Source organism: Pseudophryne corroboree, chromosome 1 (genome assembly GCF_028390025.1).
Source record: "Pseudophryne corroboree isolate aPseCor3 chromosome 1, aPseCor3.hap2, whole genome shotgun sequence".
Taxonomy (NCBI): domain Eukaryota; kingdom Metazoa; phylum Chordata; class Amphibia; order Anura; family Myobatrachidae; genus Pseudophryne; species Pseudophryne corroboree.
The window spans coordinates 204,610,137-204,636,230 of NC_086444.1; the positions used below are offsets into that span (position 1 = coordinate 204,610,137).

At 48.2% G+C, this 26,094-nt stretch overlaps 1 protein-coding gene across 5 annotated transcripts in view; it reads left to right on the top strand.

The window, feature by feature from the left end:
* ARSK (arylsulfatase family member K) overlaps positions 1-26,094 on the top strand; it is a 251,854-nt gene that overhangs the window by 8,358 nt on the left and 217,402 nt on the right. For 3 of the 5 annotated variants that reach the window (XR_010247578.1, XM_063964033.1, XM_063964036.1), the window contains exons 1-2: positions 17,044-17,271; positions 22,449-22,578. Coding sequence is in view for 4 of the 5 variants with exons in the window: in XM_063964033.1 (XP_063820103.1) it covers positions 17,134-17,271; positions 22,449-22,578 (268 nt within the window). In the remaining variant the exon portion in view is untranslated. Of the gene's footprint in view, positions 1-17,043; positions 17,272-18,713; positions 18,846-22,448; positions 22,579-26,094 lie in introns of those variants that run through there. The other 2 variants (XM_063964034.1, XM_063964035.1) reach the window with 2 other exon arrangements.

Genomic DNA, 26,094 nt, shown 5'->3' on the forward strand with positions numbered 1-26,094 from the left:
TCCAAAAAGAACTAGCTTCAGTCCCTGAAGTTCAGACGTTTGTAAAAGGGGTACTGCATATACAGCCTCCTTTTGTGCCTCCAGTGGCACTTTGGGATCTCAATGTAGTTTTGGGTTCCAAAAGTCACATTGGTTTGAACCACTTAAATCTGTGGAGTTAAAATATCTCACATGGAAAGTGGTCATGCTGTTGGCCCTGGCCTGGGCCAGGCGCGTGTCAGAATTGGCGGCTTTATCCTGAAAAAGCCCTTATCTGATTTTCCATTCGGACAGGGCGGAATTGAGGACTCGTCCTCAGTTTCTCCCCAAGGTGGTTTCAGCGTCTCACCTGAACCAACCTATTGGTGGTGCCTGCGGCTACTAGGGACTTGGAGGCCTCCAAGTTGCTAGACGTTGTCAGTGCCCTGAAAATATATGTTTCCAGGACGGCTGGAGTCAGGAAATCTGACTCGCTGTTTATCCTGTGTGCACCCAACAAGCTGGGTGCTCCTGCTTCTAAGCAGACTATTGCTCGTTGGATTTGTAGTACAATTCAGCTTGCACATTCTGTGGCAGGCCTGCCACAGCCAAAAATCTGTAAATGCCCACTCCACAAGGAAGGTGGGCTCATCTTGGGCGGCTGCCCGAGGGGTCTCGGCTTTACAACTTTGCCGAGCAGCTACTTGGTCAGGAGCAAATACGTTTGTAAAATTCTACAAAATTGATATCCTGGCTGAGGAGGACCTGGAGTTCTCTCATTCGGTGCTGCAGAGTCATCCGCACTCTCCCGCCCGTTTGGGAGCTTTGGTATAATCCCCATGGTCCTTACGGAGTCCCCAGCATCCACTTAGGACGTTAGAGAAAATAAGAATTTACTTACCGATAATTCTATTTCTCATAGTCCGTAGTGGATGCTGGGCGCCCATCCCAAGTGCGGATTGTCTGCAATACTTGTACATAGTTATTGTTACAAAAATCGGGTTATTATTGTTGTGAGCCATCTTTCAGAGGCTCCTCTGTTATCATGCTGTTAACTGGGTTCAGATCACAGGTTATACGGTGTGATTGGTGTGGCTGGTATGAGTCTTACCCGGGATTCAAAATCCTTCCTTATTGTGTACGCTCGTCCTGGCACAGTATCCTAACTGAGGCTTGGAGGAGGGTCATAGGGGGAGGAGCCAGTGCACACCAGTTAGTCCTAAAGCTTTCTTTAGATGTGCCCAGTCTCCTGCGGAGCCGCTATTCCCCATGGTCCTTACGGAGTCCCCAGCATCCACTACGGACTATGAGAAATAGAATTATCGGTAAGTAAATTCTTATTTTTACATATTGCACCAAGTAGAGCAGGGGAGAGTTAGGGGGCTGTTGGGATTCCAATGGATGGGATGTCGCTGTCGGTATACTGACAGCCGGCATCCCATCCATCGGCAAATCACTCTGAACCCGTTCAAAGAACCAGGTACTATTAATGTTGCATGAGATGAATAATAAACAATAATGACTTCTGTTTACCATCATCTTATTTAAATGAATACACAGGGAAAATAATTTATTGTAATATATTAACACAATGTATTACAATAATTTCTGTTGCGGGGTACAATGGGCTCCACAAGGAATGAACAATGGGGTGTAGAGTAGGATCTTGATCCGAGGCACCAACAGGATAAAAGCTTTGACCTTCTTCCCAGAATGCATAGTGCTGCCTCCTATATCAACCCGCCTCCCTGCACAGGATCTCAGTTTTGTAGTTGGTGCTGCAGTAGCAGGCACTTAACAGAGGGGCTGCTCCAGGCAGCCCTAAGAAGAGCTTTTTTTCTGAGGAAAAAAGTGAAGACTTCAAGGGCAGCAGCAGTGTTACATGTCAGTGGACATTCACGGCTGCAGCTCCGGCTCTCCCCAGCGGCGCTGTACACTCCCGAGCCCTGGTTGCCGGGTAACTACAGCAGGAGGCTCCGGTTTTCTTCTTGTCAGGCACACACGACGGGGGCTCTACGGGATCTCGTGGCTGCGCTTCGGGAGGTGGTAAGTGGGTCCCGCTTGCGGGACCCGGTCTTTATCGCGATCTGGCGCGGTCAGTGGGAGGCGGGCCGCGCACGCTGGCGGTGGGCACTGTGGCAGTACAGGCGATCCCACTAGATCACCAGGGCATGGGACAGGTCAGGTTTTCTCTATAAACCGCTTTATTAAAGCCCGCAGTACCCGGTGGTTTTGCCAGCAGGGGGATAGAGCTTGGACCTGAAGCCCCTCCCCCAGTCCCAGGGCGCCATTTTCTGCAAGTGTTCCCGCCCTGGAGCTGCATATCTGTCTCTCCCTCACTGCCTGGCAGTGTCTGCGGCGCCATTATCCCTCAGCTCACTGTTCCTGGGAATGCTTGGGCAAATCCTCCTATGTAAAGCCGCCTGGTTGTCAGTGCTGTGACTTTACAAGACACTTAAGTATTCTACCTGCCTTTTTTAGTCAGTGTAAGAAAGAGTGCACTTAGTCAGGGTTTTAGAGTACAATTACCCTGTGATATACATCCAGTTCTTACTGTGTACTGTTATATCTATTGTTATATAGCTGTGTAAGCTAGTCCAGTGCAGTATTATTGTTAGTAATAACCTCTGCATTGTACAGACTGTGACTATTTGTGTGTGCATTTGATAGCTGAGTGGTGTCCATTTCGTGTCTTTCACTCAACCTGCTATCCCTATATTCTATAACCTGAGGGGGCTTGGTGCGTCAGGTGTTATCTAATATAAGATTTTCACAAAGATATTCTGTATTACGTATTTTTCTCTGTGATTTAGTCACCATATCTCTCCTTTATCTCTGTTGGTGCTGACTACACTGCGCAGGGGTTTGGGCTAGGGGTATTGTGCTGCTGACAAATTGTACTGTGTTACCTGATACTGCAAGTTATATCATGTCTGCTTCTAAGGGTAACAGTTCTGGGGACGAACACACTGCCGGTGTTGCTGAAGTCACAGATACCTATGAGGAGAATATAGCAGCTGTGGGCTCTGGTTCTGGGGACTCCTTGCCCCCCAGTGGGACGGTGGCAACTGGGGCAAATAATGACCCGCCCTGGGCCGCTTTTTACACGCTTCTGCATACGCTAGTTCATAAACTAACACCCCCTATGGGACCCCCAATGCCGGTGCAACCGTTTGTGGGTGGACGATTTATCTGCTCAAATAAAGAAGTTGAACCAGTCCCTGACTACTAAAAAGTCTGACCGTCGCTCGCCTACGTCCAAGGGGTCCTCTAAGCGAGCGCTTGTCGCCTCACAATCCACTGCTGTCACTGACACCTGGTCGGATGAAGACGGCACTTACACTGACCCCACAGGTTCTGACTCTGATACTGCTGATGGGGAGGGTGGTTCAGATGTGGATGTTCCTGATCTTTTGGAGGCTATTAAATTAATTTCTCTAACGTCCTAAGTGGATGCTGGGACTCCGTAAGGACCATGGGGAATAGCGGCTCCGCAGGAGACTGGGCACAAAAGTAAAAGCTTGAACTAGCTGGTGTGCACTGGCTCCTCCCCCTATGACCCTCCTCCAAGCCTCAGTTAGATTTTTGTGCCCGAACGAGAAGGGTGCATGCTAGGTGGCTCTCCTGAGCTGCTTAGAGTAAAAGTTTATTTTAGGTTTTTTATTTTCAGTGAGTCCTGCTGGCAACAGGCTCACTGCATCGTGGGACTAAGGGGAGAAGAAACGAACTCACCTGCGTGCAGAGTGGATTGGGTTTCTTAGGCTACTGGACATTAGCTCCAGAGGGACGATCACAGGTTCAGCCTGGATGGGTCCCGGAGCCGCGCCGCCGGCCCCCTTACAGAGCCAGAAGAACGAAGAGGTCCGGTGAAATCGGCGGCAGAAGACGTTCCTGTCTTCAACTAAGGTAGCGCACAGCACTGCAGCTGTGCGCCATTGCTCTCAGCACACTTCACACTCCGGTCACTGAGGGTGCAGGGCGCTGGGGGGGAGGGCCCTGAGACGCAATAAAAAACAGAAATACCTTAGGATGGCAAAAGAAATACATCACATATAGCTCCTGGGCTATATGGATGTATTTAACCCCTGCCAGTTTTCCAGAAAAAAGCGGGAGATAAGGCCGTCGTGAAGGGGCGGAGCCTATCTCCTCAGCACACAAGCGCCATTTTCCCTCACAGTTCCGCTGGAAGGACGGCTCCCTGACTCTCCCCTGCAGTCCCTACAGAATCAGGGTAAAAACGAGAGAGGGGGGGCACTATTGGCAGCTAAATTATAAACAGCAGCTATAAAAGGGAGTAACACTTATATAAGGTTATCCCTATATATATATATAGCGCTCTGGTGTGTGCTGGCAAACTCTCCCTCTGTCTCCCCAAAGGGCTAGTGGGGTCCTGTCCTCTATCAGAGCATTCCCTGTGTGTGTGCTGGGTGTCGGTACGATTGTGTCGACATGTATGAGGAGGAAAATGATGTGGAAGCAGAGCAATTGCCTGTATTAGTGATGTCACCCCCTAGGGAGTCGACACCTGACTGGATGGTTGTATTTAAAGAACTACGTGACAATGTCAGCACTTTACAAAAAACTGTTGACGACATGAGACAGCCGACAAATCAATTAGTGCCTGTCCAGGCGTCTCAGACACCGTCAGGGGCGATAAAACGCCCGTTACCTCAGTGGGTCGACACAGACCCAGACACGGATACTGAGTCCAGTGTCGACGGTGAGGAGACAAACGTAATGTCCAGTAGGGCCACACGTTACATGATCACGGCAATGAAGGAGGCATTGAACATTTCTGACACTACAAGTACCACAAAGAAGGGTATTATGTGGGGAGTGAAAAAACTACCAGTAGCTTTTCCTGAGTCAGATGAATTAAATGAGGTGTGTGATAAAGCGTGGGTTTCCCCCGATAAAAAAGTGCTAATCTCTAATAAATTATTGGCACTATACCCTTTCCCGCCAGAGGTTAGGGCACGTTGGGAAACACCCCCTAAAGTAGATAAAGCGCTCACACGTTTATCTAAACAAGTAGCGTTACCGTCTCCTGATACGGCCGCCCTCAAAGAACCAGCGGATAGAAGGCTGGAAAATATCCTGAAGGGTATATACACACATACTGGTGTTATACTGCGACCAGCGATCGCATCAGCCTGGATGTGCAGTGCTGGAGTGGCGTGGTCGGATTCCCTGACTGAAAATATTGATACCCTGGATAGGGACAGTATATTACTAACTATAGAGCATTTGAAGGATGCATTACTATATATGCGTGATGCACAGAGGGATATTTGCACCCTGGCATCAAGAGTGAGTGCTATGTCCATTTCTGCCAGAAGAGCGTTATGGACGCGACAGTGGTCAGGGGATGCGGATTCCAAACGACATATGGAAGTATTGCCGTTTAAAGGAGAGGAGTTATTTGGGGCCGGTCTATCGGACCTGGTGGCCACGGCAACGGCCGGAAAGTCCACCTTTTTACCCCAGGTCACCTCTCAGCAGAAAAAGACACCGTCTTTTCAAACTCAGTCCTTTCGTTCCCATAAGTACAGGCGGGCAAAAGGCCACTCATTTCTGCCCCGGGGCAGAGGACGAGGAAAAAGACTGCACCAGGCAGCCTCTTCCCAGGAGCAGAAGCCCTCCTCTGCTTCTGCCAAGTCTTCAGCATGACGCTGGGGCTTTACAAGCGGACTCGGACACGGTGGGGGCCCGTCTCAAAAATTTCAACGCGCAGTGGGCTCACTCGCAAGTGGACCCCTGGATTCTGCAGGTAGTATCACAGGGGTACAAACTGGAATTCGAGACGTCTCCCCCTCGCCGGTTCCTGAAGTCTGCTCTACCAAAGTCTCCCTCCGACAGGGAGGCAGTTTTGGAAGCCATTCACAAGCTGTATTCCCAGCAGGTGATAATCAAGGTACCTCTCCTACAACAGGGAAAGGGGTATTATTCCACGCTGTTTGTGGTACCGAAGCCGGACGGCTCGGTGAGACCAATTTTAAATCTAAAATCCTTGAACACTTACATAAAGAGGTTCAAATTCAAGATGGAGTCACTCAGAGCAGTGATAGCAAACCTGGAAGAAGGGGACTATATGGTGTCTCTGGACATCAAAGATGCTTATCTCCACGTCCCAATCTACCCTTCTCACCAAGGGTACCTCAGGTTTGTAGTACAAAACTGTCATTATCAGTTTCAGACGCTGCCGTTTGGGTTGTCCACGGCACCTCGGGTCTTTACCAAGGTAATGGCCGAAATGATGATTCTTCTTCGAAGAAAAGGCGTTTTAATTATCCCTTACTTGGACGATCTCCTGATAAGGGCAAGGTCCAGGGAACAGTTAGAAGTCGGAGTAGCACTATCTCAGTTAGTGTTACGTCAGCACGGGTGGATCCTAAATATTCCAAAATCACAGCTGATTCCAACGACACGTCTCCTGTTCCTAGGAATGATTCTGGACACAGTCCAGAAAAAGGTGTTTCTCCCAGAGGAGAAGGCCAGGGAGTTATCCGAGCTAGTCAGGAATCTCCTAAAACCAGGCCAGGTGTCAGTGCATCAGTGCACGAGGGTCCTGGGAAAAATGGTGGCTTCTTACGAAGCGATTCCATTTGGAAGATTCCATGCAAGAACGTTTCAGTGGGATCTTCTGGACAAATGGTCCGGATCGCATCTTCAGATGCATCAGCGGATAACCCTGTCGCCAAGGACAAGGGTGTCTCTTCTGTGGTGGCTGCAGAGTGCTCATCTACTAGAGGGCCGCAGATTCGGCATTCAGGATTGGATCCTGGTGACCACAGATGCCAGCCTGAGAGGCTGGGGAGCAGTCACACAGGGACAAAATTTCCAGGGCTTGTGGTCAAGCATGGAAACATCTCTTCATATAAACATTCTGGAACTAAGGGCCATTTACAATGCCCTAAGTCAAGCAAAACCCCTGCTTCAGGGTCAGGCGGTATTGATCCAATCGGACAACATCACGTCAGTCGCCCACGTAAACAGACAGGGCGGCACGAGAAGCAGGAGGGCGATGGCAGAAGCTGCAAGGATTCTTCGCTGGGCGGAGAATCATGTGATAGCACTGTCAGCAGTGTTCATTCCGGGAGTGGACAACTGGGAAGCGGACTTCCTCAGCAGACACGACCTTCACCCGGGGGAGTGGGGACTTCATCCAGAAGTCTTCCAAGAGATGGTAAACCGTTGGGAAAAACCAAAGGTGGACATGATGGCGTCCCGTCTCAACAAAAAACTAGACAGATATTGCGCCAGGTCAAGGGACCCTCAGGCAATAGCGGTGGACGCTCTGGTAACACCATGGGTGTACCAGTCAGTGTATGTGTTCCCTCCTCTGCCTCTCATACCCAAGGTACTGAGATTGATAAGATGGAGAGGAGAAAGCACTATATTCGTGGCTCCGGATTGGCCAAGAAGGACTTGGTAACCGGAACTTCAAGAGATGCTCACGGAGGATCCGTGGCCTCTACCTCTAAGAAGGGACCTGCTCCAGCAGGGACCTTGTCTGTTCCAAGACTTACCGCGGCTGCGTTTGACGGCATGGCGGTTGAACGCCGGATCCTGAAGGAAAAAGGCATTCCAGATGAAGTCATCCCTACCCTGATAAAGGCCAGGAAGGATGTAACCGCAAAACATTATCACCGCATTTGGCGAAAATATGTTGCGTGGTGTGAGGCCAATGAGGCCCCTACAGAGGAATTTCAACTGGGTCGCTTCCTACATTTCCTGCAAACAGGACTGTCTATGGGCCTAAAATTAGGGTCCATTAAAGTTCAAATTTCGGCCCTGTCGATTTTCTTCCAAAAAGAACTGGCTTCAGTGCCTGAAGTCCAGACGTTTGTCAAAGGGGTACTGCATATACAGCCTCCTTTTGTGCCCCCGGTGGCACCTTGGGATCTCAATGTGGTTTTGGGGTTCCTAAAATCACATTGGTTTGAACCACTCACCACTGTGGAATTAAAATATCTCACATGGAAGGTGGTAATGCTGTTAGCCCTGGCTTCAGCCAGGCGTGTCTCAGAATTGGCGGCTTTATCTTATAAAAGCCCTTACCTGATTTTTCACACGGATAGGGCAGAATTGAGGACTCGTCCTCAATTTCACCCAAAGGTGGTTTCAGCGTTTCACGTAAACCAGCCTATTGTGGTGCCTGCGGCTACTAGGGACTTGGAGGACTCCAAGTTACTGGACGTAGTCAGGGCCCTGAAAATATATATTTCCAGGACGGCTGGAGTCAGGAAATCTGACTCGCTGTTTATCCTGTATGCACCCAACAAGCTGGGTGCTCCTGCTTCTAAGCAGACGATTGCTCGTTGGATTTGTAGTACAATTCAGCTTGCACATTCTGTGGCAGGCCTGCCACAGCCAAAATCTGTAAAAGCCCATTCCACAAGGAAGGTGGGCTCATCTTGGGCGGCTGCCCGAGGGGTCTCGGCCTTACAACTTTGCCGAGCAGCTATTTGGTCAGGGGCAAACACGTTTGCTAAATTCTACAAATTTGATACCCTGGCTGAGGAGGACCTGGAGTTCTCTCATTCGGTGCTGCAGAGTCATCCGCACTCTCCCGCCCGTTTGGGAGCTTTGGTATAATCCCCATGGTCCTTACGGAGTCCCAGCATCCACTTAGGACGTTAGAGAAAATAAGAATTTACTTACCGATAATTCTATTTCTCATAGTCCGTAGTGGATGCTGGGCGCCCATCCCAAGTGCGGATTGTCTGCAATACTTGTATATAGTTATTGTTACAAAATTCGGGTTATTATTGTTGTGAGCCATCTTTTCAGAGGCTCCTTCGTTTATCATACTGTTAACTGGGTTCAGATCACAGGTTGTACGGTGTGATTGGTGTGGCTGGTATGAGTCTTACCCGGGATTCAATATCCTTCCTTATTATGTACGCTCGTCCGGGCACAGTATCCTAACTGAGGCTTGGAGGAGGGTCATAGGGGGAGGAGCCAGTGCACACCAGCTAGTTCAAGCTTTTACTTTTGTGCCCAGTCTCCTGCGGAGCCGCTATTCCCCATGGTCCTTACGGAGTCCCAGCATCCACTACGGACTATGAGAAATAGAATTATCGGTAAGTAAATTCTTATTTTTACAGATTACGGATGATCCCGAGCCAGCCGATCCTCCTAAGAAACCAGATAGGTTCAAGTGTCAGAAGGTGGTTAAACAAGTTTTACCTCACTCTGACCACCTAGTGGATATACGTCAGGAACCCTGGGAAAACCTGTATACGAAGTTTGTGCCTCAAAAGAAGATGCTGGCTCGCTATCCCCTAACACCAGAGCTGTCTAAGAATTGGGAAACGCCTCCTCCAGTAGACTCACATGTGGCTAGGATGGTGGCTTCCTCAGCTCTACCTGTCACCACCGTCACGTCTCTAAAAGAGCCTACGGATAAACGTGTGGAGGGTTGTCTGAAAGCGGGTGCTGCACAATGGCCCACTATTGCAGCAACATGGGCTGCAGAGGCCATTGAAGCATGGGCCTTGGAGTTAGATACTGAAATCTCCTCTGACCATGCTAGACAATGCTTGTCTTATATTGTCACAGTTTCTCGTTATATTAAAGAGGCGGCTTCTGATGCCGGTATCCTGGCAGCCAAGGCCTCTACTACGTCAGTCCTGGCTCGCCGGATATTGTGGCTGAGATCCTGGTCTGTGGATCTGGACTCTAGAAAAACCCTGGAGGTACTTCCTTTCAAGGGAGATATTCTGTTTGGGGAGGACTTAAATAAGATAGTGGCTGACTTGGCTACTGCCAAAACTGCCTGTCTGCCAAGTATCGCTCCTTCTGTGTCGAAGGCTAAAGGTACTTCCTTTAGCCCCTTTCGTCCTTCAGGTAAAGCAAAAGGTCAGGCATACAACAAGCAGGCCCGCACTTCCAAACCTGGTAAGCCTAAGCTCAAAAGAGCCTGGGCGGCCCGTCAGCCAGCTTCCAAGACAGATAAGCCTGCCGCATGACGGGGCGGGCCTCCCTCTGGGGGATCCCAGGGTGGGGGGCCGTCTTCTAGGGTACACCCAGGAATGGTTGAAGACCACTTCAGATGCCTGGGTATGGGAAGTCGTCACTCGAGGTTACGCCATAGCCTTCAAAAACCGACCCCCTCATCGATTTTGCCAGACAGATGTCCCGTTGGACAAGACATAGGCAAACACTCTACATTCGGTGGTACAGACCCTCCTGGATACAGGAGTCGTAGTACAGGTGCCTCTTGCGCAGAGGGGCCGGGGGTACTATTCTCCGCTGTTTCTAGTCCCGAAACCAAATGGGTCCTCCCGGCCCATTCTCAACCTCAAGGCATTGAACAAGTTTGTGAAGGTTTCCAAGTTCCGAATGGAAACCCTTTGCTCTATAGTTCTGGCCTTGGAACCTGGGGACTTCATGGTCTCCCTGGATATACAGGATGCTTACCTGCATATTCCTATAGCAGTGTCTCATCAGCAATACCTGAGATTTGCGATTGGCAACTGCCATTACCAGTTTCGGGCGTTACCTTTTGGTTTAACAACGGCTCCGCAAGTCTTTACAAAAGTCATGGCGGTGATGACGGTGGTACTCCGCCATCAAGGGGTCAGGATACTGCCGTATTTGGACGACTTGTTAATCCTGGCAAATTCCCCAGAACTTCTCCTGCGTCATCTAGATGTGACGGTCCGGTTTCTGCAAGCCCACGGGTGGCTCATCAACTGGAAGAAGTCATCCCTGATCCCAGCTCAGAGCATGGTGCATCTGGGAGCACTATTGGACACTCACAACCAGCGGTTGTTCCTGTCTCAGGAGAAAGTCCTGAAACTTCAGGACAGGATTCGTTGCTTCCTATCTTGTCCGCAAGTGTCGATACATTCGGCGATGCAGGTGCTGGGCCACATGGTGTCAGCATTCGACATGGTGGTGTACGCTCAATTTCACTCTCGCCCTCTCCAGAGGCTGATTCTAGCCAAATGGGACGGCCTGCCTCACCGGATCAGGTCTCAAATGATCTCATTGAATCCGGAGGTCCGTCTGTCGCTGCTCTGGTAGCTCCGGGACCAACAACTATGCAGGGGCCGTCCGTTCTGGATATCCGACTGGGTCCTGTTGACGACAGATGCCAGTCTAAGAGGTTGGGGCGCGGTGCTGGAGCAACACTCCCTTCAGGGGCGGTGGACCAAGGAGGAGTCCCTCCTCTCGATCAATATTCTGGAGTTGCGGGCGGTCTTCAACGCCTTGAACCTAGCCCAGCATTTAATTCAGAACCGTCCTGTTCAAGTACAGTCGGACAGCGCCACCACAGTGGCTTACATAAATCATCAAGGCGGCACTCAAAGCCGCCTAGCAATGAAGGAAGTCTCACGAATTCTACAGTGGGCAGAACGCCATCTACCGGCCATATCGGCAATATTCATTCCGGGAGTCCTGAATTGGGACTTTCTCAGTCGTCAGGACGTGCATGCCGGTTAGTGGGGCCTCCATCCAGAAGTGTTTCAACTCATAGTGCCGTACGTGTTCCCTCCGGTGTCACTCCTGCCCAGGGTAATTCGGAAGTTCAAGCAAGAAAAAGGAATTCTGCTTCTCATAGCTCCAGCGTGGCCCAGACGGCACTGGTTCTCAGACCTGCAAGGCCTATTGTTAGAGCGTCCAATTCTACTTCCACAACACCCAGACCTCCTCGTTCAGGGCCCCTGTGTCTACCAGGACCTAGCCCGGCTGTCTTTGACGGCGCGGCTCTTGAAGCTTCCGTCTTAAGGGCTAAAGGGTTTTCTGAGGCGGTCATTCAAACTATGTTGCGGGCCCGGAAACCGACTTCGGCTCAGATTTACTATAGGGTCTGGTATTCTTACTTTGTTTGGTGCGCATCTAACGATTATGACGCTTCCAAGTTTAGTATAGCCAAGTTGTTGGCTTTTCTTACGCAGGGCCTGGACTTAGGCCTGCGCCTGGCCTCCCTCAAGGTTCAAATATCTGCCTTGTTGGTGTGGTTTCAGAGAAAAATTGCGACCTTACCTGATGTGCATACCTTTACTCAGGGCGTGTTGCGTATCCAACCTCTCTATGTCCCGCCTGTGGCTCCTTGGGACTTGTCGGTGGTTTTGGAGGCGTTACAAGAGTCTCCGTTTGAACCTCTTGGTTCAGCTGACCTTAAGTGGCTTTCCCTTAATGTGGTGTTTCTGTTGACTATTGCTTCAGCTAGAAGAGTGTCGGATTTGGGTGCCTTGTCCTGTAGTTCCCCATATCTGATATTTCACCGTGACCGGGCGGTTCTTAGGACTCGTCCCGGCTATCTACCTAAGGTGGTTTCCTCGTTCCACCTTAATCAGGAGATTGTAGTTCCGGCACTTGTCTCTCCTGATCTGTCTCCCAAAGAGCGGTCTTTGGATGTGGTACGGGCTCTCCGTATCTATGTGAAGAGAACTGCTCCTATTAGGAAATCTGATTCTCTCTTTGTACTGTTTGGATTTCACAAACGTGGCTGGCCTGCTCACAAGCAAAGTTTGGTCAGATGGATTAGAATGGTGATTGCACATGCTTATGTGAAGGCTGGACTCTCTGCTCCTGATCACATTAAGGCCCATTCTACTCGGTCTCTTGGACCTTCTTAGGCGGCCCAACGTGGTGCGACCCTTGAACAATTGTGCAAGGCGGCTACGTGGTCCTCTGTGAACACGTTCATAAGGTTCTATGCCTTCGATACTGCCGCTTCCCAGGATGCTTCCTTTGGATGCCGGGTTATTGTGCCCGCTACAGTGCGTCCCCTCCCATAAGGAACTGCTTTAGGGCATCCCCATTGTCCATTCCTCGTGGAGCCCAGTGTACCACACAGCAGGAAAACGAGTTTTATGGTAAGAACTTACCTTTGTTAAAACTCTTTCTGCAAGGTACACTGGGCTCCACAAGGCGCCCACCCTGACGCACTTAGCTACTTTGGGTTGGTATGGCATTAGCCGCTAACACGTCTCCTGTCGTGAGAATGCGGTGTTGTGGCTACTAACTGTTGTCGTCTCTTTTCCTGCTACTGTATTGGACTGGTTAACTAAAAACTGAGATCCTGTGCAGGGAGGCGGCGGTGATATAGGAGGCGATGCTATGCATTCTGGGAAGAAGGTCAAAGCTTTTAGCCTGTTGGTGCCTCGGATCAAGATCCTACTCTACACCCCATTGTCCATTCCTTGTGGAGCCCAGTGTACCCCGCAGAAAGAGTTTTAACAAAGGTAAGTTCTTACCATAAAACTCGTTTTATTCATCCTGCGTCTCCATTTAAATGAGGATGGCAAACAAAAATACATTGTTTATTGGTCACCTCCTGCTACATTAATTGTAGCCCTTGGTATTATATGGATAATTTTACTTTTATAATGCACCCCTGCCCCCTCCAGCACTCACCCAGCAGTTTCTTACTACCCAGCCCCTACACACACCCGCAGCCGCTTTCTCTTACCCCAGCACAAACACTCACTCGGCCGCTGTCCCACTTCCCAAGTGCTCACCAGAAGCTGCCGTCATATCACTGTAAGTTCACCAGCCGGCTCCTCACTCGATACCCGGCGCCCAGCCGCAGCACGGATGAGAGAGTGACAGCGCACGCGGGAGCTAGTGGAGGCAGAGCTAAAAGGACCGGAGGACTTGAATGCTGAGTGTGGGCAGCCGCGCACAGGAAATTGCAGCGGCTCCGACTTTAATGAGCTTCTGCTCATGTGCAGAAGTTACAGTTGCGACAGCCATGCATGAGGGAGAACGGCCAATGAGGGGAGCAGGGGACCCGGCTGGCCGGGATCTGATCCGGGGTCCCGGCGTCCCAATCCGCCCCTGTATGCATACAGTAGTAGCTGATTGGTTGCCATGGGCAACTTCTCCACTGGCTCACTTCTCTCATTTCACTGCTTCGTGAATAGCCCTGACGGAGGATATTCAAATTCCTACCCCATGATGTCCCCTCACATTTTAGACAGGTTGGCGCGTGTCCCTATTGGAGCCACGTCGCCTGTTACTGCAGAGTCGCCAGCAGAAGGAATGCCAGCCAGAGTGATCACTGGTGCGGGCACCGTGGACTTCTACCCACCACGGGATCACAGCAGCTGCGGAGAGCCAGCACCGCCGGACCTGGTAAGAGTGCTGTGACAGTAAGTACCTGAGTGACTTTGAAAAGGTCCAATTTAGTGATTGATATATGCAGGGCTGGATTGGCCATCTGGCCCTTCTGGCAAGTGCCAGAAGGGCTGATCGGCAGGTGGGCCAGTCCGGTCCCACAGAGAGCTGGGAAGGCCGCGCGCAGCCTCCGGCTCTCTGGTTTAGCAGCCCCCGCCCCGGCCTCCTTGGAAAAGGGGGCATGCCGCGAGTCCACGCCCCCCGGACTCGTGGAGCGCCCCCGCCCCCAGCAAGCGTTGCCATAGAAATGGGGGGTGTCACAAGTCCACGCCCCCTGACTCGAGGCACACCCCCATACATCGTGGCGGCACGCAAGTTCACAAATGCCCGGGCCGAAATGGAGACCCAGTACGTCGCTGGATATGTGACTAGGTCAGAACATTTCCAAAATGGCAGGTGTTGTGCTGTGTTCCCGATATGCAGTGGATAGTACCTACCAAAAGTTGTCCAAAGAAGGACAACCAGTGAATTGGCGACAGTGTTATGGGTATCCAAGGTTTATTTATGTGCGTGTGGAGCAGAGGTTAGCCCGTGTGGTCCAATCCTACAGAAGAGCTACTGTAGCACAAATTGCTGAAAAGGTTAATGCTGGCTGTGATAGAAAGGTCACACAGTGCATCACAGCTTGCTGTGTATGGGACTGCATAGCCAGAGTGCCCGGACTGATCAGATTGCCCATGCTTACCAATGTTCACTGCAGAGAGCGCCTACAATGAGCACTTGAGCATCAGAATTAAAACATGGAGTAATGGAAGAAAGTGACCTGGTCTGACGAATCACGTTTTCTTCTACATCATGTGGACGGCTGGGTGCGAGATTGCCGGCATTATACGGCAGGGCGCATGGCTACGATGACGCAATTCAGCGAGAATCTCGGTCCTTGGGGGCTGCGAGAATCGGGAGGCTTGCCTATTCTTCTGGGGCTTGCCTATTCTTCTGGGGGCGGCAGTGGCGGATTTAGGGGTGAGGGCGCCCCTAGGCACAACAGTAATGGCCACCCCCTGCCTGCCAAATTTTATTTTTTTTCTATTTATTGGTTATAAGCCTCACTTTAGAATAGCCAATTTAAAAGAATAATGAAAAAAACCTGCTATGACATTTTTTATTTTTAAATATGTATACATATTGACTAACTAGGACAGCTTACAGGGGCAGTCTGTGCATGTCCTACCCATTTACACATCATTCAAGATGGCATATGGTATAGTACAGTGGAAATATTTTGTAGTTACTGGTACATTTTGGGCTGACAGTACCACTACAAGCATCCAAGTGCTGCCCCCAAACAAGTGCCGACCCTAGGCACGTGCCTAATGGGAAATTCGCCACTGGGGGCCAGGAGGGCCACCCGATTTTCAGGAGCGTCCCGGACATTCCAGAGAATAGGCAAGTATGGGGTATCTGAAAAAAACACTGCTTTGGGCCAACATATTTCAAGACTGGCCAATGTTCTGCTGGGAAACCTTGGGTCCTGGCATTCATGTAGATGTTACTTTGCCACATACTACCCACCTAAGCATTGTTGCAGCCCAAATACACGCCTTCATAGCAACAGTATTCCATACCTCCCAACATTCTGTGGGCTCAAAGAGGGACTCCTGCGCGCGCCCGAAAAGGGGGCGTGACCTAATCAAAAGGGCGTGGCCTCGTGGCACTGCCGCGGTCGCGAGTCACGCCCCGTTTTTCATCACTAAAGGGGGCATGACCAGCGCTCTGTGAGCCGCTGGCATGCCCCCTCTCCCTGTCTTCACTGAATAGACGCTGTCAGCGTCTATTCACCGCTGCTCTGCTAAGCAGAGCAGCGATGACAGGAGCCTCCCAACTTCCCCTTCCACACCGTACAGTAGCACACACATTCTGGCCAGCTTTACTTTGACAATGCAGAAGTATAAAGTGCAAACCTCCAACCCGAACTAGCTGCATTTAGGGCCTGCATCACAGTGGGAGGCCGCGGAAAATGTGATCGCATCTGCCTGTCAATCCGGCAGGGGGGGGGGGGGGGCAACGCTTAGTTTCCAGGGAGGAGACGGAGCGCTGCTGGGGCGAACGAGGGGCGGAGGCGGCCAAACTGTGTCGTGTCAGGGGCGTGATCACGGAGGCTGCGTGACGTAAGCTGCGGCGGGAGGAGGCTTCCACAGTTTCGGCTAACAAGCAGGAATTGTGATGCGTTCGCAATGTCTGCTTGTTTAACTGGGGGAGGCGCCTGTCAGCATGCAGGGTGGTCTTGCCCAGCGATGAGCGGCCCCCAGCATGCGCTCCAAAGGATAGCAAATTCTGCTAATTGGCAGAATTTGCTAACCATACTGATTTAGGCCCTTAATCCATTATCTAAATGAGGCCCACAATATGGACGCTATAATATTGCATTCAGCTGACAGAACAAACACTTGGGAGCTATGAACAGAGTAGCCTTGTGTAAAAAAAAAAGTAAACTCTTGGGATGTAGATCTGATTCAGAGCCAGTCCTGTATATTATGGTCTGGGAACACATATGTTCTTGTGAAAGGGATAAAAGTAATATGGCCCTTGTCAGTGCATTGCCCCCTAAAAGTGGCACCATATCAGCTGCTACTATCATAGCTACTAGCGTAAAGTGTTTTGTGTATGTCAAAAAATGTTTATTCACAGACTTTGACAAACTTACAATGTCTTGGTTTTGACATTTCATTAGTTGACCACACATACCAAACCCGTTTTCACACATCCAATTTCTGGAAGAGGGTCAGAAACTGTTCTCTTTTGTTATGTTGCTGTAACTTTAAAATTCTTAAATATGAATAATGCAAACATTCCTAATTTCCTAAAACATTTTCCACTTCTATAATGTATATAAAGCTAGGTGTAACTTGATATGGACACAGCTGAACTATTTAGCTGATTGGGCAGGAAGTGGAACTTGTAAAATCACTTCCCTTCTAGTTACGCGTAGTCTAAGGCATAAACAAGCTTTTAGAGCCGTGTTCTCACTCAGCCTCTTGAGAAACTTTGTGTGGTTTCCATTTACAGGATAGTCATTGCTTTTTCTTTGCTGGAATGTGAATGGAGATGGCTTTGGTGGTGTTAGGATTTACTGCTCTGCAATTATTTCTATCTATCCTGCCAGCAGTTTACATGAAACCGATACCTCCCCTCCGGAGCAGCAGATATAATGTGGTAATGGTGATGAGCGATGCTTTTGTAAGTATCTGTCACTGTGTAATCTACTCTTACGTGTTCTATTCTCACTTGGTATCGAGCTTGTTAAACTAGGAGTTCTTAATCCTTATACGGATTAAACAAAATGTAAATTGGCTTAATGATCCACGGTTCTGTTTCATATCAATTTGTGTTTCTTTATACCGCTACGTCTTTAGCACATGGTACAAATATAGTGGTTAGATTTAATGTCAGTTGTAATAGAGTTAATACATTTTAAAAGAAAATATTAATAAAAATATTAGTGTCTGATGTAAAGTGCTGATGTGGCTTGTGGGCATGAAACACGTCTGAATATGTTTGATGTTATAATTAGGAAAAGCATAAAGAGGAAACACTGAACTGAAAACTCCGTTTTCTTGACTCCCTTTTGCTGAGGCAGCTCTTTTTCATTGAGCCAACAACAAGCTGCTAGTAGGAGCGAGAACATTCGTTCTAACCGCTACAAAAAAATCATACCTCCCAACCATTCTGCTTTTAGCAGTGATCAAGACGTTCATTCCAGTTTGTGAAATGTTGGGAGGTGTTGTACTGCTGCATGCTGTGGAAGCAGGTGTCTCCACAGCATATTACATAAAAACTGTTCTTGGAGCCCTCCTATGTTCAATGGTATACAAAATTCAGTATTAGGTGGAAGTATCCTTTTATGCTGCATTCCCATGAAAAAATTGTGAATTCTCCTTATTATAAATCACAGGTTTAATGTAAGGGCATGTAGGTGTTGGGAATGCCGACGTTCAAGATGCTGGCAGTCAGAATACCGACCGCGGCATCCCAATTATCAGAATCCCAACAGGGGTTTTAGCCCCCTAACTCTCCCTTCTAGCAGCCTAAACCTAAACCTCCTACCCCACAGTCTAACCGTAACCCTCCCTGGTGGTACCTAAACCCCGGGCCGCATCCTAACCCTCCCCCAGCAGCCTAAACCACCCCTACCCCACTACCCCACACCAACCCTCCCCCCCCTTACCAGTGTCGGGATCCCGGTGTTGGTATTCTGACTGCCGGGATCCTGACTGGATACCCAACAGTAGAGTTCTTTAACCTTCCCTTTTGTGTTTTTTTTATGCAAGCTGCTCTTAATGATTTACAGTTTGCTAAATGTCATATGACTCCCATGGCAACCACAGTCACATTACTTATAATGTAGTGACTTTGGAATGTCACTCGTTTCAGTATTCTGGTTCACATCACAATCCCCCATTCCTTCTTTCCTCATGTGCCATCATGTACATTGGGCGAGGGCTCTTATTCAGAGATCAGATTATCCTCTCCTCAGTAACACGTTTGAAAGCTGAAATGTAAATTATTTCCAGGTAAAGCGCCCAAGTACGTGGGATAGCTTTAGTCAAATTATTACTAATCATTACAATCAAACAGTGAACCACTGTCCTCTCACCTCTGCATTCCCGTTTTTTTAACAGCTGGCAGAAAATGGTGTTGGTTCTGTTGTGAAAAGACTTATACAGTAATAGAGGAGTCTATTCATGAAGCAGTGAAAAGAGTGGAGAAGTGAGCCAGCGGAGAAGTTGCCCATGGTAACCAATCAGTGTGAGGTAACATTTATAAATTGCATACACCAAAATAATATGTAGTAGCTGATTGGTTGCCATGGGCAACTTCTCCACTTGCTCACTTCTCCACTCTTTTAACTGCTTCATGAATAGACCTCAGAGTGTGTTAAGAGCCATCTCGTCTGGTTCCTGACATAGATGCAAACACTTAACTCAGCTCCATGTAAACTAGGTCTAAAGTCCCGTACACACTGGCCGATATATTGGCCGTTCTATTGAACAGCCGATATATCGCGGGTACGTCGGCCAGTGTGTACGGGCGATATGTCTGTGAACTCCGTCGTTCACAGACATATCGCATCGGCCCTGCAGCACAGCCGACGACCAATATATCTACCGATATATTGGCGCATCGCTGTTTGTGTACGGGCGACCAGCCAACCGCCCGTACACATGCTGCGGCAGCCGGCGGTGATTGACAGCTGAACTGGGCGGGTGTGTATACACGCCCGCCCAGTTCATGATGTCAATCCCCGACAGATCGGGCAGTGTGTATGCACAGCACACTACCCGATCCGTCCATAGATATATCTGCAGATCAGTTGATCTGCAGATATACCTATAAGTGTGCAGGTATACCTATTCAGTAGCAGGTATGTATCGAGCATGCATTGTTACAGCCATCACTAGCGTCATATTTGCCTATTCTATCTGAATGTCTTCCAAATATCAGGTGGCTCTCCCGGACTCTGGGGAGAACAGACAATTCTCCTGGACTTAATTGCTGTCGACTGGTGACCGCCAGCAGGTGTAATGGCCTATCCGGGCGGGTTTAATGATGTGAGTTGCACTGAATTCCGTTAAAATGGCCCCACTCACCGATTTACCAAGCCGGAAAGCAAGGCTTTATATAGCGGGGGTGGAGCCACAATGATGCAATTGTAGTTCCACTCTCACTTGGCTGTCCCCTCCCAGAGACTATGGAGTATTCAAGTATGATTTGCGTAGAGGTGTGACTTGAAAAGTGTTAGTAGCAAATATTAAAATCGCATTTCCCTATTTGTACACTGTTATAATGTAATGTCATGTACAGAAGAGATTAGTGCAGTGGTTCTCAAACTGTGTGCCGGAGCACTCTGGGGTGTCTCAGGACACTTGCAGGGGTGCCTTAGGTTGTTGGTCCAGGACCAATTCAAATTATTTATAATCAATGTAAGAGGCAAAACTAGTGCTGGTGGCTGTCAATCATAAAATATGTGGACAAACTGAATCAAATCTTCTCCCTCACTACACAATTAAACCTAAGGATAACATATAAACCTAATTTAATATTTATTTTGAAATTTCTCAATAAGAAACTTTTGGCCTAGGGATGCCGTGAAAAAAATTCTGATACTTTAGGGCGCCGTGACTCAAAAAAGGTTTGAGAACCACTGGATTAGTGTATTAATAAATGGGAAAGTTGCATTTTCCATTAAATGTATTCAATACATATTAAATTATATACAAATTAGTTTTTCCTCTTAAATATTAAACGGGAGTCTTCTTCGCTGCAGTAGTGAAATTAAGTAATGCAAATAGATAACTGCAACTTGATTTATATATTATATAATGATTTGCCCACTAGAGAGGTCAATATGCAAATAACCAATCAATAGTGACTAGATATTGGGGGTAATTTAGTCCTGATCGCTCGCTGGGTATTTTTTGTACTGCTGCGAACAGATAGTCGCTGCCCATAGGGGAGTGTATTTTCGCTTTGCAAGTGTGCGAACGCATGTGCAGCTGAGTGGTACAAATAGATTTTGTGCAGCCTCTGAGTAGTCCAGGACTTACTAAGCTGCTGCGATCACTTCAGCCTGTCCGGGACTGGAATTGACGTCAGGAACACCTCCCTGCAAACGCTTGGACACGCCTACGTTTTTCCAACCACTCCCAGATAACGGTCAGTTGCCACCCACAAACGGCTTCTTCCTGTCAATCTCCTTGAAATTGCCCGTGCAAATGGATTCTTCGCACAAACCCATCGCTGAGTGGCGATCCACTTTGTACCTGTGCGACGCGCCTGCGCATTGCGGTGCATACGCAGTTTAGATCTGATCACAGCACTGCAAAAAACCGATAGCGATCGATCAGTTCTGAATTACCTCCATTGCCTCTGTGGATAGTCATCCTCAGGATTGTGTATCATTGCATCAACCCTCAAGCACCTGCAAGACATATACCTTCTAAAAGGATAGCGTGAACATCTATGTAAAATTCTCCTTATGGATATTGGTATACATACACTTTTTTTTATGCAGGTGTAGAACTTAAATACTTCTCTTGTACAAAAAACTGACAAGCGTCCATGTCTAAATGAGGCCTTGTATTACCAACTGATACATATAACATAACCGGAGTATATAATTCTTTTAAACAGTAATAGAATCACTAGTCTCAAATGGAATGCACAATTTATAACCTCAGCTAGTAATAAACAATGTTATCCATTCCAGTGGTAAGAAAGTCCTATTAGTCAATCTCAAGGTCGTTTGAAATTACAAGGGAGTATGAGCTGATCCTCTGATTTTGTTTAATGTGTATTGGGGGTGATTCAGACCTGATCGCTGTGCTGCTAATTTTGTTGTTCTGCAGTTAGATAGTCAACGCCCAAGGGGAGTGTAAATTCTCCCATGCATGTGTGCGATCACATGTGTACGCCTTGCTACAAATATCCCTCAGTCAGCGGACAGCTGCAATTCCGTTCGCACCTCATTCACCATCGAATGTTTTTACCACTGTGTGCAGTTTCTGCGCAGCCCAGGAACAGGCTGATGGAGTCCGGAGCTGACGTCACACGCCCTCCCTGAAAACATTTGGGCACGTCTGCGTTTTCCCTGACATTCCCTGAAAACGATCAGTTACCACCCACAAACGGCCTCTTCCTGTCAGCATGCAAATGGCTGTGCGGTTTAAATTTTCGCACCAGCCCGTCGTTGTTCGAGGATGCCTGTTTGGCAATGTGCGTGCGCATTGCAGTGCATACACATGTGCAGTCTATTGTTCATCAGCCGCTGTGCGAAAACGCACAGCAGCAATCAGGTCTGAATCGGGCTGTAGATGAAGGACTTTTAGCAGTACCTAGAATCTCCCGTAATTCATCTGGGGGTTGAGCTTTTAGTCATGCGGCTCTGACTCTATGGAACTCACTTCCCCGTACAGTGCGAGAGGCCCCAACTATAGAATCCTTCAAAAGTAGACTCAAGACTTTCCTGTTTACTCAAGCATTTCCATAATGTCCCATTTAGTATCTTCATGCATCTGTATTTTATGAAAATGTACTTCAATATTTTCTGTACTATAATATGCTATGTATCTGTTAAGCGCCTTGAGTCCTATTGGAGAAATAGCGCTATATAAATAAAATTATTATTATTATTATTATTATTGTACAGGAATGAGCTCGGCCCGGTCTCCGTTCCTAGTGTACGTCTGATACTTTGGCACTCACTGTAGTTTATTTTTCCATCTGTGAAATACAGTAGGCTACCTTAATCATGTGATTCCTCATAAGGCAACATATTATGATCCTCCATATATAACTATTCTTGGATTAAGGTGACTAATGTTAAAAAACATCCTCTTATGTTTGTTTCATTGCAGGATGGACGACTGACCCTTGGTCCAGAAAATAATCTTGTGTCTCTTCCTAATTTAAATTTAATGAAACGTCACGGGGCTGTGTTTCTGAATGCGTATACAAACTCCCCTATATGTTGTCCATCTCGTGCAGGTACGACATTCAAACACAACATAATGTGTGTATTATATATATATATCTTCAGCAGACCTTTATTTCCTGTTCAGTGGGGCAGTTATGAAACGGTTTGCGGGATGTGATAAGTATATGGGGCAGTCCGGATGGTGTAATGGTTAGCATTACTGCCTCACAGCAGTGAGGTCATGGGTTCGATTCCCACCTTGGCCCTAACTGTGCGGAGTTTGTATGTTCTCCCCGTACTTGCGGGGGTTTCCTCCGAGTACTCCGGTTTCCTGCCACAATCCAAAAATATACTGGTAGGTTAATTGGCTCCCAACAAAATTAACCCTAGTGTGAATGTGTCTGTGTACATGTGGTAGGGAATATAGATTGTAAGCTCCACTGGGGCAGGGACTGATGTGAATGGGCACATATTCTCTCTGTACAGCGCTGCGGAATATGTGTATAGAAATAGCTGGTAATAAATAAATAAATAAATATGTTGGCAACGTGCCAGTCATGCAAATTATACTCCACTGAGGTCTAAGGGTGTGTACACACGGTGAGATCCTTGCTATGTTCGATTTTTACTTGCGATTTCCCTTGAACTCCCCGAAGCCCAGATAGGACAGATTTTGACTAACTTTTCTTGAGATATGGACTATGTGTGCTTACGATTTTGGCTTATGTGAGATTTTGGCTTATGTGAGATGTCATTGACATATGAGATGAACTAGATAGTACACCGATCTAGCAAGGATTGACTTGCCTGCACAGTCTATCTTTTCTTGCGATGCCGACCTGGCGGGGCCGCGCATCGGGATCGCAAGGTGACTTTCACCTTGCGATTTGCACTAACTTTTCTTGCGATTTTGACTATATAGTCAAAATCTCAAGAAAAAATCTCACCGTGTGTACACACCTTAAGAATGGTGATTGATCAGAGGTTCCTTTATTAAATGTAAAGTAAAGTTGATTTCATCAGAAAGCACTGTAATGCTGGACATACTGATGCGTCCTCATACATCTAGCCTGGATACGCCATGCAGCAGGAGATGCCTGGCATGAGTGAGCTGACAGGTCCTGTGCAACTCCGCTAGCATCAGGCGTATATTTTTAGCCACATCACATCGTGATGCACCAGAAGACTACTGATTAATTTGATATGTGTGACTGACTCTGTATATGGAGCACAACAGAACTTGTATTGGAAAAAGCAGCGGCCGCTGTATTGTAGCACTAAGTATGCAGATTCAGAGATTAATTCGCACACAGATATACAAGGGTCACATATAAAGTTAATCAGCAGTCTCCTGGTGCGTCCTAGTCACATCGCTTTGTGTCTAAGGCATCTATTTGTCAAAAAAGACAGAGTCTCACAGGACCTGGCCTGCCATAAGGGCTGTTTGGCGCGACTGCATCTGTGCAGGCTTCTGTCAAACTCGCACCTTGTAATGAAATTGGCATTACAAGTTGCGAGTTTACCCACAATAAAAATATATTCCTCAGTGATAAACATGTCTGTGCCATGCCAGCAGGTTATTAGAAAATGGAAATATATATGTTAAACGGTTAGCTGGTTAGCATGTCTGTCATTTGTCTTATTTGCTGTGCTCCATAGGAAGCCTTAAAGACAGTGGAATGTTTTTGTGGATGAGGGGTAAAAAAGAAATAATCATATTTCTCTAACGTCCTAGTGGATGCTGGGGACTCCGTCAGGACCATGGGGAATAGCGGCTCCGCAGGAGACAGGGCACAAAAGCAAGCTTTTAGGATCACATGGTGTGTACTGGCTCCTCCCCCTATGACCCTCCTCCAAGCCTCAGTTAGGTTTTTGTGCCCGTCCGAGCAGGGTGCAATCTAGGTGGCTCTCTTAAAGAGTTGCTTAGAAAAAGTTTTTAGGTTCTTTATTTTCAGTGAGTCCTGCTGGCAACAGGCTCACTGCATCGAGGGACTTAGGGGAGAGAAGTGAACTCACCTGCGTGCAGGATGGATTGGCTTCTTAGGCTACTGGACACCATTAGCTCCAGAGGGAGTCGGTACACAGGTCTCGCCCTGGGGTTCGTCCCGGAGCCGCGCCGCCGACCCCCCTTGCAGATGCTGAAGATTGAAGAGGTCCGGAACCAGGCGGCAGAAGACTTTCAGTCTTCATCAGGTAGCGCACAGCACTGCAGCTGTGCGCCATTGTTGTCAGCACACTTCACACAGCGGTCACGGAGGGTGCAGGGCGCGGGGGGGGGCGCCCTGGGCAGCAATGTATAATACCTGTATGGCGAAAAATACATCACATATAGCCCTTGAAACTATATGGATGTATTTAACCCCTGCCAGATATCACAAACTCCGGAGAAGAAGCCCGCCGAAAAGGGGGCGGGACCTATTCTCAGCACACAGCGCCATTTTCCCTCACAGAAATGCTGGTGGGAAGGCTCCCATGCTCTCCCCTGCACTGCACTACAGAAACAGGGTTAAAACAGAGAGGGGGGGCACTGATTTGGCGATATGAATATATATTAAATGCTATAAGGGAGGAACACTTATATAAAGGTTGTCCCTATATAATTATAGCGTTTTGGTGTGTGCTGGCAAACTCTCCCTCTGTCTCCCCAAAGGGCTAGTGGGTCCTGTCCTCTATCAGAGCATTCCCTATGTGTGTGCTGTATGTCGGTACGTGTGTGTCGACATGTATGAGGAAAATGTTGGTGAGGAGGCGGAGCAAATTGCCTGTAATGGTGATGTCACTCTCTAGGGAGTCGACACCGGAATGGATGGCTTATTTATGGAATTACGTGATAATGTCAACACGCTGCAAGCCGGTTGACGACATGAGACGGCCGGCGAACAAATTAGTACCTGCCCAGGCGTCTCAAACACTGTCAGGGCTGTAAAACGCCCATTTACCTCAGTCGGTCGACACAGACCCAGACACGGACACTGATTTCAGTGTCGACGGTGAAGAAACAAACGTATTTTCCTTTAGGGCCACACGTTAAGGGCAAAGAAGGAGGTGTTACATATTTCTGATACTACAAGTACCACAAAAAAGGGTATTATGTGGGATGTGAAAAAACTACCTGTAGTTTTTCCTGAATCAGATAAATTAAATGAAGTGTGTGATGATGCGTGGGTTTCCCCCGATAAAAAATTATTGGCGGTATACCCTTTCCCGACAGAAGTTAGGGCGCGTTGGGAAACACCCCTTAGGGTGGATAAGGCGCTCACATGCTTATCAGAACAAGTGGCGGTACCATCTACAGATAGGGCCGTACTTAAGGAGCCAGCTGATAGGAGGCTGGAAAATATCCTAAAAAGTATACACACACATGCTGGTGTTATACTGCGACCAGCGATCGCCTCAGCCTGGATGTGCAGAGCTGAGGTGGCTTGGTCGGATTCCCTGACTAAAAATATTGATACCCTTGACAGGGACAGTATTTTATTGACTATAGAGCATTTAAAGGATGCATTTCTATATATGCGAGATGCGCAGAGGGATATTTGCACTCTGGCATCAAGAGTAAATGCGATGTCCATATCTGCAAGAAGATG